The 18354-nt window shown below is 30.5% G+C and overlaps 1 protein-coding gene across 1 annotated transcript; it reads right to left on the bottom strand.

Moving 5' to 3' along the window:
• Positions 1-5832: 5832 nt before the first annotated feature.
• On the bottom strand, positions 5833-11849 carry LOC105138788 (protein TRANSPORT INHIBITOR RESPONSE 1-like). Its single transcript, XM_011045006.1, has 4 exons — positions 10921-11849; positions 8449-8941; positions 6741-7514; positions 5833-6303 (listed from the first exon to the last, which is right to left on the bottom strand). Exons 1-3 carry the CDS (start codon positions 11418-11420, stop codon positions 6750-6752), a joined length of 1758 nt encoding a protein of 585 aa, XP_011043308.1. The 5' UTR covers positions 11421-11849; the 3' UTR covers positions 5833-6303; positions 6741-6749.
• Positions 11850-18354: the final 6505 nt, after the last annotated feature.

Below are 18354 nucleotides of genomic sequence, written 5' to 3'. Positions count from 1 at the left end.
GTGTCTAATGTTGTACAGATGCTGTCTTAATGCATGACAAGATTATCCACTGTTTTTCTTGTCACCGTCCATTATTTTACAATTAACTTTCCAAAATTGAGTATGATTCATGCATAGTGTTTTGGATGTATTGGCTCTAGTTTTAATCTCTCCGAAAAAGTTTTTCACGTGGCAAAAGAAGGCCTTGATCCTTTCTTGACTGTCTTCAGAATTTGACTTTCTGTTTGTTGGCCAATATTGTGATGCCTGAGTAACTCCATATGAAGATGTTCGTTGCCTTCATCAATTCACAGTATAATTTGACCTGCACATGGTGGTGGGTCTTCATTGTATTTACATTAATCTGTATAATTTACACTTAACTTTTTGAGAATTCAAACAGATCATAGGATGATCATTGCCTAGTGCTAGTTGGTCGCTTTTCTTGTTAGCTGGAGGATGGTATAATTTATTGTTGGACATTGTAGGGCTGTTGTGAGCCTAGCTAGCACGAGCCCTCGAAGCAATGGTGTTTTGGTTGATTAATGCACTATTGCTATGTTAGGTGCAAATGGGATTCGTGTGCCAAAGCAAAGAGTGATATCTTTAGACAGAACTTTGAGTAGAAAAGAAGTGAAATTTAGCACACAAGCTAGCAAAGGTACAATTCACCTTGGCTACGAAGAGAAAGATGCATGCATCAATTTATTTTTTTTGTTCATCAAAATTAGTGATAGAAATCTTTGAGTTAACCTAAAACTATATTAATATTACGATTTGAAGATATTTGAGTCTGGACCTTGATGTTATTCACTAAATTAAGCCATTAGAACTGAAAATGACCTTCCCAAAATAACACAGTCTTAATCTTTTCCTTGGACCCCTTCCATTTGACTAAGAAGTTCTACAACCGTGGAGCTAACTCTTTAAAAAGTCTAGTGGTTATGTGGTGGTTTAGCTAACTAGACATTCATGCCAAAGCCATTGACAACTCCTTTTCTTTTCTTTCTTTCTGTAAGAATAAATAACGCAACTCAAAGTGAAAGCAAAGCTAAACATATACAATGTGTGTGGTTAGCCTTGTTAATCACCAACTACAATTAAGTTTTTATGAACATATTGGGATTTAATAAAGAAGCTAAATGATGTACCTTGTGATATAAACATCTAGAAACTCACAATCAAATAAATCCTTTTTAAAATAGCTAAATTTAGATTTTAAATTTAACACAATGGTAACTTATATCGAAACTCCAAAACTATTAGTAACTTAAAATTCATTACCCAAAAGTTATAAAGAGATGAGAATGAGAAGTATAAAAAACCATAAAGTCTCATCAATTCTTCAATAAATTAAAGTAGTTCAATGAAAAACAAAAAAATATGAGCAAAACTCACACACATGCACTAATAATTATTGAATTCAAAGTCATAAATAATTTCAAAAGAAAAACAGTTAGTAGTAGCATGCACATTTATATAAAGAGCTTGATGGAATGGCTTGTTTCTTACAGCAGACCCCAGCAAGAAAATAACGTGACCTCATGGCATCAAGCCATGGATATAAAATGATAATTTTTAATAATATAGTTAAAGTCATATTAATTAGTTCAGTTTGAATTTTTTTATGGATGAAAAGTAGTGAAAAATGACAATTTTATTCTTAACTTACACCACAAAACCTTTCAAAATTAGCTAAGAAATTTAACATTATAATTAGAAATAATGCTTCTAAGAAACCCATGAAGTCGTCAAACTATCTCCCTTGAAAATAAGTTTGTTATATTAGTTGCAACCCATGAAGTCATTGAACTATCTCCTTTAAAAATAAGTTTGTTATATTAGTTGCATCATCGATTTTATGATAAGATGTGGAATTTATCATCTTAAAAAACCTATCTAAAACCACATAAATAGAATCCCTACCCCATTTTAATCAAGGCAAACCTAAAACAAAATTTATAAATATATCAACTTAAGGTTTATTGGGTACTGGTAAAAGAGTATACAAACTACAAAGTAGCACTTTAAACTTAGTTTGTTTACATATTATGCACTTATTATAAATTTTATATATATCTCTTTTCATCTTAGATCGATAAAAATACTTATGTAAAATATTTAAAATCTTAGCAACTCAAAATATCCTATTAAACTAACCTTATGAGCTTCGTAAACAAGTAATTTATATATAGAACAATTAGGCACATAATATTTTTTAAAAAAATAAATAATCATCAACCCTAAAAAATTTATTGAATGTTGAATGCTCTCATGCTTTATAACTTGGCCAAATCATCATTATCAACATGTAAATCTTTTATATACTTAAATCATAATATTCTAGCATTTAAAATAAAAAGAAGTATATACCTTCATGATAGTGCATAAGTCATTATGTTTTCCTCACTTTACTTGTATTTTATCATATATGTGAATATTTCTATGAACTTAACCCACTTGACATGCATGTTAGGTACCTCATTAGGAAAAATATTATCATGCTCATACAACAAGTAAACACAAATACTAGGAATACAAAGATCAAGATTGTGTTAAAATATATTTTTTTATGTACAAGTAAAATTATAGAAATGCCATAAAAATAAAAATTCTTAATCTCATTATCTTTTGCATAAAAACTAACTTGTTCAAATATGTTATCTCAATGCTCTTATTATTTTCACTATTCCTCACATCCTCGTGTGATTGTTTTAAACTTTTAACTTCTCTTTCTTTTTTAGTTTCAAATAATCTTAATAAACCTATCTAGGTGATAATGATAAAAGTATGACACTTATTCTATCCTTTTTAAAATAATATTTGTTTTGAAACTCGTTATGCTTGGTCTTCTTACCAAGTTGCCAAGGATATCAATAACTCAACTAAGCAAAGACACTAATTGTTTTTTTTTTACTTTGCCAAAACTATCAATAAAAGAATATTGACATAAAATTACTTGTTATGATTTTTTATATATAATTTTCATAAATAACCAAATAAAATATACCTAAATAGCTATAAAAGTCAAGCTATGAAAATTATAAAAGTCAAGCTATGAAAATTATATGTCCCAATAATTAAAAAATTTAGATTTGAGTTGTTGAATTCAAGTTTGCGGAAAAAACCTAATTTTGCAACCTAAAACCTACTTTTTTGTCTTTGTGTGATTTCTTTAATCTTTCTTTTCTTTTTTTGTCTTTGTGTAATTTCTTTAATCTTTCTTTTCTTTTCTTTTTTTGAATTGTAGACACTCATATCATAATTTGTATGCCTTATTTATATATTATGCCTCAAGTCTAGATAGAATTACGACAATGATGAAATAACACAGAAACTAAAAAATAAAGGGTATAATCTAATTTTAGAGTCTTGTTATGAAACCAACTTAATATAAATATCTAAAAAACCATAATCAATTAATTCTTTTTAAGAAAACGAAAGCTAAATTTAGGATTTGAGCTTGACATGACAATAACTTGTAACGAAACACCAAGACTATAAATAACCAAAAAAAAACCCACCCAACACCTATGAAGAGACATGAACGAGAAGTATAGAAGATGCCACAAAGCTTGGTCAATTCTTCGATAAGTCAGAGAAGTTTAATAAAGACCAAAACGTACAAGCAAAACCTCATACACATAATAATAATTGTTGAAATCAAAATTTGTATAAAAAACTTAAATACAAGCTAAATAATTTTATTTATAATAGGTGAAAATATCATAAATAATGTTAGAAAATAATAAAATATTTTTATATAAAATAGAAAGAAAAAAACATAAATAAACTAGGAAACTAATAAAATAGGAAGAAAAAAACATAAATAAACTAGGAAACTAATATGATTATTGTATAGTAGTTTTTGGACTTTATCTCAAAATCTTTTTAATATTCGATTAATTTAATATTGTAACTCAATATAAAACAAGTCGTCTAAAATTTTTTGGTGAAATTTTAATCTAATCTAATGATTGAATTGAAAATTACTCTTATTAGAGTAAAATTATTTATTATAAAAAATATAAACATTTACCTACTGAAATTAAATAACATATAAAGTAGATGGTTTAGGCTTCTTATATACATGTATTAAATTGATTAAGATTTAATTATTACTTGTTGAATTAAACATATCTCCTCCTTAAAATTTATCTCAACTTCATTACTTTGAATAATTCATCAAATATAATTTTTAATTTTTTTAACCTTGATCTTATAATTTATCAATCCAATCCAAAACTTCTAATTGATACTTCTCGGTGTAGTTTGCACCGTATCACTGAGTTCCAATTTCTCAGCTCTACACTCTCTTTTTTCACTCACAAATCAGGAATGGTTTCTAACTGCAAAAAGCTTGAGGCTTGTGGTCTGCAAATCTCCCTCATGACGATGAAAATCTTAGAGCTGGATCAGCTTTCACTATCTGTACTGTTAATTACGAAAGAGACAGATGGAGTGGCTTGTTTCTTACAGCTTACCCCAGCAAGAAAATGACGTGACCTCATGGCATCAAGCCATGGATATAAATCTTGGCCAAAAGACTGATATGGCTATCATTAGCTTCTTGCTTGAACGAGACAGCTTGCCAGAATGTTAATGGCTGAAAGGAGCTTCATATAAGCACGAGATCTTAATTAAACACAGCGTGATCAATTTCATAAGAGCACAGTGGCTCGCAAGCTGCATGAATTGGCTCTGTACCAAATTCGCAACAACAAAGAAATTATAAGACAATTGAGCCCTATAACTCATGAATTGCTAGCATGGATTTCTTGTCAGGCCACTATATAATTATTGGGGTAATATATAAAATACCATTTGCAAATGTTGCTAACAAGCAATTTTCAACTAACACAAAATCTAAAAGAATCCCAGCTTCTACATCAAATACACTAAATATAGCTTTTTATGTGTTAACAATTACTCTGTGAATCATTGTTTCTAAGAACATTTTTTAAAATTGTTTTCAATGAGAATAAAATATTTATTTTATTATTTTTATATTGTAGTTTTTTTTTAATTTTGTAGATTATTTTTTTTCTTGCAATCATGTAAAAATTATCAAGTCATGGGGTTTTTTAACTAAACTTGGTGTTCATATTATGACAAGTTTTTATTTAAAAATATATATTTCTTATAAAAAAATATTTTTACCAAAATAAAAAAAATACATGAATAAAAAGAGAGTTTCAATTGAAGAGATGCGTTTTTTTTCCTCCTTGGTTTTAATTATTGATATTTTTACTAATATTTATTTTAATTTTCTTTAATTTTTATTTAAAGCTTGCTACTAATAAAAAAGATGATTCCATCATTACAAAAAATTAAATGTGTTCTAACAAAATATATTTTTTCTTTAAAATTTAAATCACTATCTTTCTTTCAAATAACTATTTTAGTTGCCATAAAATTAGATTTCCAATACTACCTTATAGCATTGTCCAAGCACATGGCTAGCATATACCAATTGATTGTTTGGTATCATAAGTGGAATATTTTAAAAACATATTTTTTAATTCTTTGTTTAAATATGAACAATTACTATTCTTATCAAATTCATACATGAATGTTTACATCAAAATCTTCTAAAATATTTTTATTTCTTTCTCTTAAATGAAAAAAAAAATAAATTCTTGTTATATTAGAAATGAAATTAATCAATCAATTGACCATCAATGACATTAGCAGGTTATTAACAAAAACAAACTCGCTTGTAAATTAGGGTCCGTGAGACACAATGTTCCCGGGCATTTACCACGAGTATGTTACCTTGCCTGCTAAATCCAGCCATCTCAGTCCAGTCCTGCCTGAATGAAGCCCAATTTCAGGCTTGAATTTCATCAGAGGAACTAGAAAACGTCTCTCGATATATTTGATGGTCACTGAGTCTACAGAGATATTGCCCGCTTCATAAAGGTAACCTCCTGAACATAACTACATGATAGTGGGAATCGAATAATTGAGGAAAGCAAATTTGAAAACGTGACGTGTCCTGGTGCTTCCTGTTTTTGCAGGACCTTGACAGGGCCAGGATGGCAACGCATAGTGGGGATAGATTTTGGTTCGTAAGCGACCCATTATTACGACGGCTGCTTCATCCACTTCTGCATAGGAAACTTGCTCTTCAGGATATCAAGTAGATAAAGAAAACTTGCATGCAGCCATGGAGATTATTAATGCATAAGCTTTGTATGTTGTCCATCCTCCTCCTTGTTAACCATCCAAGTCATTCAGCTGCATGAACTGCATCCTAATCCCTGCATGCTGTGGCTTTTCATGTTTGCATGCTGTGGCTTGTCATGTTGTTTGAACGAGATCCTGTAATGATACAGAAATGAGATTATTGACACAACAGAGCTTCAAGAATGCAAAAACTCCAGAAAATTCAGAACCCTGATAAGTTGATGGAAGAAGAATAACAGAAACTTAACACCATCTGCACCAGTGACCCTACCGCACGGGATCATTGATATGGGAGGAAAAGGTTTTTACCATCATACATAACAATACCACATTAGTCAAGAATTATGCAACAATTTCCAGGTAAATAGCTTTTCACCCAACCAGATTCAGGAGCAAGACATCACTATTTCTGATCAAAATGCTATAAAAAAAAAAAAAGCCATCATATGGGACCTCCGCCTATTGAAAGAAAGGAGGCACATCAGTAGCCAACGGTGCCACTAGCACACTATATAGTTGAATTCCTTCTTTTTTTCTTTTCTCTTTTTTTGTGTGTGAGAGAGAGAGATTACCTGCATATTTTATAAACCTGAGAGAGTCAGTACACAAGGTGGGGCATCTCTTCTTGGTCCCACAACAGAACGATAAACATAAACTTTATCAGCCTGAGAATCATCACTCCCATCCTCTTTCATTACCTCTACATTCAATCTGGGCATCTCCCTTGCCAATAGCCGACAGCCATTCATTGTCACATTGCAGGCTGACATCCAAAGTGACCTCATTGACTCGTATTTCTCCAAACCTGAAAGAAGTGCTACATTTCCAAATGGGCAGTCCCTTATCTCAAGTTTCCTCAACTTTGGACAACCTTCCAGCATGCACTGCATCCCCCTATCACTACTGCCAGCAAAAGCCACTGACAGAGTTTCCAGATTTTTGGCATACTGCCCAATATACTGGAATGTCAGGTCAGTCAAGAGACCTGAAACAGAAAGCCTCTGTAGTTTAGTGCATGTCCTCACTACCGCCCCAAAAGCTTCATCCATGGGTTCATTTGTCAAGTAATCTGGTTGGCCTGGATTCATTATGCAGAGACGGAAGTGGGTGAAATCAGGGCAGTTCTGCACAATGGTGGCTACTGCAGCATTAGTCATCTGCCTGCAAAAGTAGAGAACATAGTGGAGTCTCCGACATCCGTAAGACACAGCAAGAAACCCAGCTTCAGTCACCCCATGGATAACTTCCTCATCAAAGGGATCTGCAGGGAAGACACGGAGCTCCTCAAGCAATGGACAGTTAGATCCAACAGCCTCCAAACCTTTGTCCCCCACAGTGTCCAAGACCTGCATTAATGATATGAATAAGCCTCCAAACAGTCAATCATCTAGAGACTAGGACTCCATGTTTTGGTGTGATTGACTGCAATCGACAGTTGAGCTTCTTTTTTTCTTTTTCTTTTTTTTTTTTGTTGGGGCTGCAAATGAAAGGGTGCTGCCCTATTTGATTCGAAATGTTGCCTTCTGACTTTCTAACATTTGAAGATTTGCCTCTTAGCACTAGAACCCTGTGTTTAGGCTCCACATGCTATTTTATTGTATGGGGATCAGGTCCTCCCATAACTCTATGACAAGTTCTCTTTATTGCTTAATTTCATGATAGCCTTAGCAGCTCTGTGGATTAATTTAAACAAAGGGTGAAACTCATGCACAGCCACATTTTCTTTTTCTCTATCACAAATTTGTGAAACATTCTTCCTTGTATCAAAGATACTGAAGAATATCCTAATCCAAAAATTGAGAGTATGTCATGTTAATGCAAAGAATACAACTATCCATGCATATGCAGTCATTATTAAAGTAGATGGTGAGTATAAACACAGGCAATTTGATGTATAAAACTGTTCAGTATAAATAGTAACATTATACAGGAAAAATACAAAATCAGAAGTTTTATACTGCACAACACATTTGAAACAAAAGGAGCATCAGATGAATCAATTCTGAGCAAATTAACAGACAAAATATCAGAAAGTAAAGGTTGAGAGTTTGATAATATCCATTGTGCAAAAGGAGTCTAAATATATCAGTGTTATTAATTAAACGGAGACAGTATATCATCCCTAAGTAGAGTTGAACAATAAAGTCAGAAAGCTTAGGCTCTATGCCATGAAAAACTTGGAAGTGAAGATGATTAAATAAATTATTCATGTAAAAGTTAATTGATTGGTTTCCAAGAATGAAACTGATGGGAAAGATTAAGAAAAACAAAGATCCATACCCAGAGGCATCGAAGACGTGGACATTGACAAAGAAGACTCGCAAGTTCAGTACTTTGCAGAAAAGCATAGCTCAAGTTTAAGAAAGTCAAGTTTGTACAGGCAGGATAGAGAACTGGTAAGTATGGTGCTGTTGCCTCCCATAAACCAGAAAGGGTATTTAAATTCTTCAACTGGTTAAATGAACTTCGAAGCTCAGCATACTGGCAAGCTGTAAGCTCTGGCATGAATGAACCAGTACCAAGTTCTGTTAACTGTGGAGCACAAACCAGCAGCCTTTGCAGGTGTTCCAAGGAAATACTTTTGTTGGCCTTCAGAACCTTCAGTGATTTGCACCGATTTACAAGCCTCTCAAGTGCATCAAAATTGACATCAGTGTTCAAGTTGGCAAAGTTTAGTACTTCCAATGATGTGAAGTTTTCAGGGAAGCAGCTTAACCAGTGGCCACTCTTGTCATCAATGCCATTCTCTTGTATATCAAGCTGAGTCAAATTCCTGCAACAAGAAAGAAGTCAAAAGTTTTCTTAAGCAAGTGAAAAATAATATAACAACAGATATAACACATAGTCGTCCAAAGCACAATAGAAATCATAAATCATAAAATTAAGGGTTTATTAACCAGCAAAAGAATGCTCAGTAACATCAAGAAAGGGGAAAAAAATAGCAGTTGCATATACAGTAAAACAAATTTTTCCCATCATTAGACGTACCTTTTTAACCCATGCAAGTACAAGATAAGGTTTCACGTTACAGTAAAATAAGATGAATACGTTGAAGGATAATAGTTGCAGCTATACCTGATGGCCACTAATCAAATATGCAAAACAGCACAGTGAAACCAGATCGATGAAATAATTTATAAAAATTGGCTAGGAAAAGTGTATACATCACATAATGTGCAAATTATATCGAGTGCTCGCTGCACAAGCATGGTGCATAATTATACATTGTTATAGGGACATAATTTTTTAGGAATTTCAACCTTTGCTATAATCAATATTACTACATTCTCCATTTCTCAAGTTACAGTCAAGTTTCCAACACATCTCCACTGGACTCCTTCGATATGATTCTCATGAAAGAAACCACTTCCAGGAGCACCATCAATCAAATAACAGGCTAAATCACAGATAGCAAATAAGTGTGGATCAATAGGGCTTAAGGTTCAGTGAATGAAACCCACAAACTCCATAGTTGCATAAAATCCAAAATTCTTTTATGCCAATATTCTGGACACGGCCTTTTCATTTATTCCCCTCCTTTCTAATTACAAAGCATCTGAGCCCAAGCAGATATTGACAGACATGATAATTTTACTAGACGATGGGGCAAAACCAAAGATGGATGATGTATCAGTACCACCCAGAAAACATTGTAGTATCTTGACAACCATTCAGCATTTTTCATGGTCATCACTATCTAAACCAACAACCCGAAAAAAGGTGCATTTGAGCACGGGGGCTACAAGTTGACAACAATAATATGACATCAAGTAAATGCACATGTAACAGGTAAAATGTCACATCAAGAAAAGAGAAACAAAGCACAGGACAAAAGAGATGAAAAAGCAGAACCAACTTCTATTTACATAAACCACTTTTCAGATAAATTCTTCACATCCAAAGACAAATGCATTTGCCTTGCAGCTTCCCAATATATTTCTGATTAATCATTAGATCTATTAAGAATTCAACGAATACAAAGAACTCATGGACAGCAAAACCAGTTATGAGACTCGAGAAACCTGAAATGTATCAGTGATAATTGTGGAAAAACATTGAGTTTGTAACAACTATACTTTTCTTCTTATTTCTTTTTTCCCTTTTTTCATTTAACCAACAGGATAACTCTCCTCCTCCCTTGATCTTCCCAAAGTCAAGTTGAGTACAATCCGATCTCAAGTTACTTGACACAACAACAAATAACTTCATCATCTAAGCTAGCAAGCACCCAACCTAGAACACCATTATTAATTGTATCTATTTATCAAACCCCCGCCAGTTAGCAACAGTATTGTCAATTAAATATTTGACCGCACAGTCCAGAAAATGTAACACATAAAAAATTACAATTTCCACAGTAGATTAGAAAAAGGGTTTTATTTTTCTTTGCGGAGAATGACATCAATTACATGCCATGATCCATTAAATCATCATTAATAGGTCAGAAGTCACATCAAGAAAAAGAAAACATAAATTAGAAAAAGAAAGTAAACAAACAACAGTAGAGCCACTTCTTTTACTGTTTAAACTCTTCAACCAGTCACCAACAAGCATCACCAGAAACAGCCAGGTTACTTCAAAACCCATTAATCAAAAACCAAAAAAACACAGAAAATTTATTACTTGATCTAAAATTGAATCAACCACTCACTACTTGTTTTAGATCTAACCCAGGATAGGAAAGGATAAAAACAACAAAAACACAAGATTTTAAGACAAACAAGCAATGCAAGTAACTGACAAAATCCTTACTTGCAATGAGTGGCAATAGCAGCAAGCCCATCAGTACTAAACCCATCACAGCTCAAAAGAGAAAGAACCTTGAAATTAGGAAAATTAAGAGCCAAAAACTCCAAACTTTCATCGCTAACAGCCATTCTCTTAAGCCTTAACTCTTCCATAAACGGATACTTTGCTGCAAAAACTACAAGCCAAGGATGAACATCAGCTCCCCAGTTTTCAGGGACCAGATTAAAATCAGAAAATCTCGGCTTCCCTTTGAGAGTCACACTCTTAATTCTTGGGAATCTACGTGCAACAATTTCAGGAGAGACTGAATAACAGTTTCCTATAAAAACATGAGTTCTTGACCAGCTCTCTGCGTTGTACCAATCCTTGCATACTAAAGAGACTGCGCTACGATCTTTGTGTGATTTCAAGAGTGAAAGAACTCGTTCCAGTACTTCATCTGGAAATGGAGATGATCTTGTTGAGTCAAGAAATTCCTTTCTCATCTTTGGATTCGAATCCATCAAAGTAAAAAACTCAAACCTTCTCAGTATTCAGGAAGGTGAAAAACTTTTCATGCTTAAGATGAATACTATAGATTATTTTCAGCAAAACCCAATTTAGAATTTGAAAGATAAAGATGGAAAATAAAGAAAAGTAACGTTTCTGCAAAATCTGAAGTGATTTTTCTTGAGAGAACTTTATAAAAATCCCATTTTGGTTTTCGCAAAAATTCGAGATGAGAAGAAAACTAACGTTTCTGCAAAATCTGAAGTGAAATGCAGAAGTTGTGAATTGGAGAATTTGGAATCACTCTCGGGTTGGTTTCTGCTCTCTCTCTTTCTTCCTTTGGTTAAAGGAGAGGAGAAGTAGGTTGAAGGGCCAAGCAAGAAAACAAACAGAGAGGTGTGGTGTAATATAATAGGAAAAGCATACAAAGTACAGGGAGGAAAGAAATATAACATAAAACAATTTATCATTGGAGAGATAAAAGATTATATAATTATTCATTACTTAATACTATTAATTATTACTGTGATTTATTTAACCACTTGCTATTCTTTTCCTGTGTTTTGTATTTTTCAAGATTTTCTCTATCTTATAAATTAATGTAAGATATCAACTATATCAGGTGTCTAAAAAAGTAGTAGATATTATTTTTTTTAAATAATATTATTATTATTTTAAATAATTATTTTTAATATTAGTACATCAAAATAATTTTAAAATATCAAACAAATATTAATTTTAAAAAATTAAAAAATTATTTTTATAACGTAAAAATAAACAGGCCCAAAATTTTTCCATTTACATTAGAGTTAATTATCATGCTTGTTCATGTATTATTTGATTTATAAGCCACACACTTATTTGTTGTAAATAAACTTACGTGAAAGGTCAAAAAAATCCTTATAGAATAGATAATATGTTTGTTATAAACATTCTACTAAGTGAAACTATAAATATTGATTACATGTATAAAAAGTTTAGGTAAATATAAATAAGTGTGAGTTAAGAGTGGATCTATTACAACCAGAGTTACATGACTTTAATGTCATCTTAGGTATGGATTGCCTAGGTATGAATAAGGCTTAAATGAACTTTTTTGTGAAAATAGTAATTATCTAAGGACTTGATGGTAGAAAAATTGCATTATCCCGGTTATGACCATAAAAAAAATGATTTGCATTATCCCGGTTATGACCATAAAAAAGATGATGAAGGAGTGGTGCAAATCTTACCTTGAGCATCTTTTGAAGACAAAAGAGGGAGAAATTCAATTGTTGAATGTTCCAATAATAAGAGAATTTCCCAATATATTCCCAGATAAGTTGTCGAGAGTACTCTCCAGAGAAGGAAGTAAAAGTCATTATTGATGTACTACTCGGTATGTCTTTGATAACCTAATCATTATATCGGATAGTGTCAACCAAGTTAGCAGAGCTAGAGATTCAGTTACATGAATTACTAGATAAATGATTCATACATTCGAGTAATTCATCTTAGAGAGCTCCAATGTTGTTTGTAAACAAAAACGATGAAACACGACTCTATATAGATTATAAACAGTTAAATAGGGTAATAGTGAAGAACAAATATATGTTTTCGCATAAGATAATTTGTTTGATCAACTTAAGAGAGCAATAGTGTTTTGAAAAATAAACCTAATATCAGGATACCATCAGTTTAGAATCTAATATATATATATATATATAGCTAAGACTGCATTCAAAACTCGTTATAGGCATTGCGAGTTCTTGGTAATGTCGTTTGGGTTAACAAACACATCGACAATGTTTTTAGACTTGATGGATCAAGTCTTTCGACCATACTTAGATAAGTTTGTAGTAGTTTCATACATAACATCTTAGTTTATTTAAACTCGTACTTGAAGCATGAATAACATTTGAGGTGAGTACTATTGGCATTGAAGGAACATCGGTTGTGTGCCAAACTTAGCAAATGTGAGTTCTGGTTAAAAGAAGTAATTTTCTTTGGACATGTTATATCGACTGAAAAAATATTAGTGAATTCTATAAAAGTTGAGGCAATATTGAAATGGAAAAGACCTATAAATATGACTGAGATTCATAATTTTCTTGGATTAGCAAAGAGTTATCAAAAATTTATCTAAGGGTTCTCCACCATGGTTATTCTCATGACCTGACTAACTCGGAATGAGGCAAATTGAAAATGAATAAAATAATGTAAAGAAAGCTTTTAAGAGTTTTAAAAAAAAAAGGCTTACTACTACACCTATATTAACACTTCCTTCAAGAACATAGGGATTAATAGTTTATAATGATGCATTGAAGAAGAGTTTAGATTGTGTATTAATGCAATATAATAAAGTGGTTGCTTACACCTCAAGATAGTTAAAATCTCATGAGATCAATTACTCGGGATATGATTTAGAATTAGTTGTTGTAATGTTTGCTTTGAAAGTTTGGAGGCACTATTTATATGGATCTCGGGTTTAGATATTTATGGATCATAAAAGCTTAAGACATTTGATAACTTAGAAGGAATTGAATATGCACCAAAGAGGTTAGGTGGAATTATTCAAAGATTATGATTACGTAATGAAATATCATTCATGAAAAGAAAAATTTACTGTAAACGCTTTTAATTGCAAAAATAAAGTAGTAAAAGCTTAGTGAGATAATTATGATAAAAGGGAATTATTAAAGTTGAGAAAGATCGGTGTTTAAATAGAAACGTAGCCAAGAGAGTCTTTGATAGATTAGTTAAGAATAGAGATGATGCTCCTGGATGGAGTGCTTGAGGCTCAACAAAAAGATGTTGAGGTTGGTAGGATAAAAGACAAAATGAAATTAGGAGTTGAGATGTCATACTAGATTTTAAAAAATAGAATGATAGTCCTTAAAAGGCGAATATACTTGTTAAGTGACGAAACACTAAAAAATAAAATTCTATAAGAGGCCCATGAATTGAGGCTCACAACGCACCCTATGAGTCCTAAAATATACGCAGATTTTAAAAAAAATTTATCGGTGGTCGAATATGAAGAAAGAGGTGGTTGAATATGTGGAAAAGTGTAGGATCTATCAACAAGTAAAAGTTGAACAATAGAAACTAGTTAGGGTTTTGCAAACACTACCGATACTCGAGTGAAAGCAGGAAAACATCACTACTGATATCGAACAATACTGTGCTAGGAAGAGGTGGAGGATAGGCGACTAATTGGATCCAAATTGGTACAGGTTACCTTAAAAAAGATAAAGATCATTAAAGATAGTATGAAAATGATCCAAGATAGGCAAAAAAAGTTATGCAAATAACATGAAGAGACCTTTAGAATTTGGTATTAGTAATAAAGTATTTTTGAAGGTTACCCCGTGAAAATAAATGTTAAAATTTAGTATGAAAGAAAAATTAGTGATAAGATATATTCAGCCTTTTAAAATCACCAAAAAGATTGGACTTATGGCCTACAAATTGGTCTTGTCTCCATATTTGACCAAGATCCATACCTCTTTATTAAGAAGAATTGAAGTGAATCCATCTCAAGTCCCGCTTGAAGTTCCTCTAGAAAGTAATGAAGATTTGATACTAGAAATGAAACTGCAAATGTGTTAGATTATAGTGAAAATGAAATAAGGAATAAGAAAATATTGATGATCAAAGTGTTGTGGAGAAACTGGATAATTACTCAATTATAATTCGTTGTTTTAAACATAGTTTAATCAAAATTTACATCATTTAAGTGATTAATACTATAAATTCCAAATTTTGCATACTAACAACAATTAAATTTCTTCTTTAAAACACATGATAATAACAACTAATCACTTTTAAACATACTTATTATATTAGTTGAAAAATGATTTAAGGAATGGTTGCAAGAAAAACCTGATTTCTCCTTTTCTTTTCTTTCAAGCGTTAGCTCGTAATCTTCTTCAAAACAAGCCTCCAACACTAAAATCACCTCTCTTAATTAACTAGCTAGGTTTTAATAACCTTTAGAACAACTTTGTTGATGTATTTTGCAATACAATCAAGTAGAAAAATTAATTAAAACCTCTCTCCCTCTATCTTGATTCAAACCTTTGGCTAAGGAAAGAAGAAATGGGTTATTTATAGTTCAAATTTCGTTCTGTTTGTACACTGGCCCTTATATTTTTTATATTTTTTTTTTACACTACTAATCCTCTCTTTTTTATTCAATTTCATACTCCTCACATTTCTTAGAATTATTTTATTTATTCTATCTTGTATTTATTTTTGGATTAATAAAATAAATTTACTTTTATTTTCACTCAAGTTATATTTTAACCAGGTTTTTATATCTTTCCCTCTTAAAAAAATTCATTCTCAAATTTAAATATCGTACCTGAATCTAAAAACAACTTAAGGTATTTTTTTCACTTTATATTCTCTTTTCCAAGCCTCCTTTTGAATCTAGGATGTCTCCTTTTTCTTAAGTAAATGATGTATTTGAAAGAATTAATATCTTGTTATTATATATCTTTGTGTTTAAAAATTAAAATATTTAAATTATTTTTCATTAAAGATGTAATTTTATAAAGTCTTTCTTATTAAATTAGTTTATATTTTTGTATAATATTTATTTAAATATATTTATTTTCAAAGGAAAATTATATAAGTGGTGAATTAATTAGTTTTAAATATTTATTCTATAGAAATATTATAATGCTAAATACTACAAAAAATAAGAATTTAATATTATAATTGAGTGATGAAAGTTAGTATGATAAATCGAGTATTGTAATTGTTGTTTGTAGAAGACTCTAGAAATTTCGGGTGTGTGTGTGTGTGTGTGAGTGTGTGTGTGTGTGAGAGAGAGAGTGTGTGTGTCTCTCGTGAGAGAGAGAGAGAGAGAGTGTGTGTGTCTCTGTATATATATGTATTAAATGATACTGTAGAGAAGAAAATAAGAGAACCCCACAATACCTAACTCGTGGCATGACATGAAAGGTGTATATCAACTGAGATCTCGACACGTAAACACAGTGGATGTTTAGAGTGCATATTATGCTTGCGGTGTAGAATAGAGTGGAATCAAAGGCTTGTAGGTGATTGGTAAAAATATTGAAACAATACTAATCATGAGGACCATTTTTATTGCCTCATGCATCTAATCATTTCGAGGAATTCTTATCAGCCTCCTTTTATTCTCACTTCTACCCATTATTATTATTATTATTATTATTATTATTATTGTTATTACAACCACTAACGAAGGATGGTGATGTTCCCATCCTCCTAAAATAGTGTTTACAGAAATAATGTCTTTAAAATTATTTTATTTTTTAAGATTTTATTATTTTATTATTTAATATTAAATTTATAAATGATTGAATTTTATAAATATATTTTTATTATTTTTTATAAGATTATTCTAATGACATGATTAAGCTAATATGTTTTACAAGTAAATCTATTTAACTTTGATTTTTTTAGTTAATTTTTTTTTATTGTTTTATACTTCAATATGGAATTGATTGAAAATGAAATTTTATAATTTATTTTAATTTATTTTTTATCATATTATCATGGTCTTATAACCTGCATCATGGTTTTGACGAGTTAAGGCTTGTTTGGAAGTGTGGTTATTGTTGCTTTTTAAATAGCTTTTCGTGTCAAAATGCATGTTCACGATATTTTTTATTTTTTTAAAATTATTTTTAACATCATCATATCAAAATGATTTAAAAACATCAAAAATATATTAATTTGAAGTTAATAAAAAAAATAAAAAAAATTTCAAATTTTTTCAAAAGCGCTTTTGAAATGCAGAAACAAACAAGGCCTTAACTTGTGTCGTTTTCCCGCTCTTTTTTAATTATTTTTTTTAATTTCATCATACAACACTAGGTTGATTAAGAATTATATTTGCTAATTTATTTCAGTGTGCTTTTTATAAGGTTATCTCAGGTATAACACTAGTCATGAGTTTGGTTGGTTAACCCGAGTTAACTTGAGTCATTTTATTTTTGTTCTTGTTTTAATTTTTTTAATTTTATCATTCAATATTAGATTATTAATTTGTTTTAATTTATTTTATATGAAGTTATCGTGATTTCATGATCCAGATTTATCCATATTGATCTAATATGTTATCGTTTTAATTTTTTTTTTTTAAATATATTGTCTTGATTTTTTTCGTTAAATCATATTTTTAATAGTTGTTCAAGTCATTTTTAAACTCATAAGTCATCCATATTACATAAATTTATTTTTTACATGGTTTAAATTTTTTTCTATTATAAAATACATTATTAATTCTTGAAATTTTTTAAGTTAAAAAAAAATCTAACGACATAACATGGACCAATAATTTAAAATAAAGTTTTTTTAAATATTGATACTGACTTCATGGCAGCATTTATCCTAGTTAAAATAAATAAAATTATCCAGTCATTTTGTAACATTACAAAATTTGTTATTTTGTAAACAAATACATCTAGATTATTATTATTTACAAAATTTGTTATTTTGTAAACAAATACTAAAACAAATACATCTAGATTATTATTATCATTATTTTTAAATCTAGATTACGACTTATGGAGTCATTTTGTAAGTTATCCAGTCAGCTGTTTTTATTAACATTACATCCTTTTGTTTTCTCACCGGATTAATTAGATTATTAATGTGGATTCACTGAATTTCATTGTATTGATATTTAATATAATTCAACTGAAAAACTTTACCCGGATTGAATTCAAGATTTTATATTTTTTAAAAAGGTATTTGAAATTGTAGTAACGATTAATTAAAACTATTTTTAAATAATATTTTTATTAATTTTTAAAATTTTATTTTTAATATCAATATATTAAAATAATTTAAAAAAATTAAAAAAATTAAAACTTTTGAAAACAAACTAAAATAAACCACAGCCATGATATGTTAAACAACTATGCATTAAATACCAGTTTTCTACCCGGATTTTCATTTGTTAATTTAAAG

The sequence above is a fragment of the Populus euphratica genome, unplaced genomic scaffold (genome assembly GCF_000495115.2).
Source record: "Populus euphratica unplaced genomic scaffold, PopEup_1.0 scaffold159.1, whole genome shotgun sequence".
Classification (NCBI taxonomy): domain Eukaryota; kingdom Viridiplantae; phylum Streptophyta; class Magnoliopsida; order Malpighiales; family Salicaceae; genus Populus; species Populus euphratica.
This window is presented reverse-complemented; position numbering and strand designations above follow the sequence as displayed.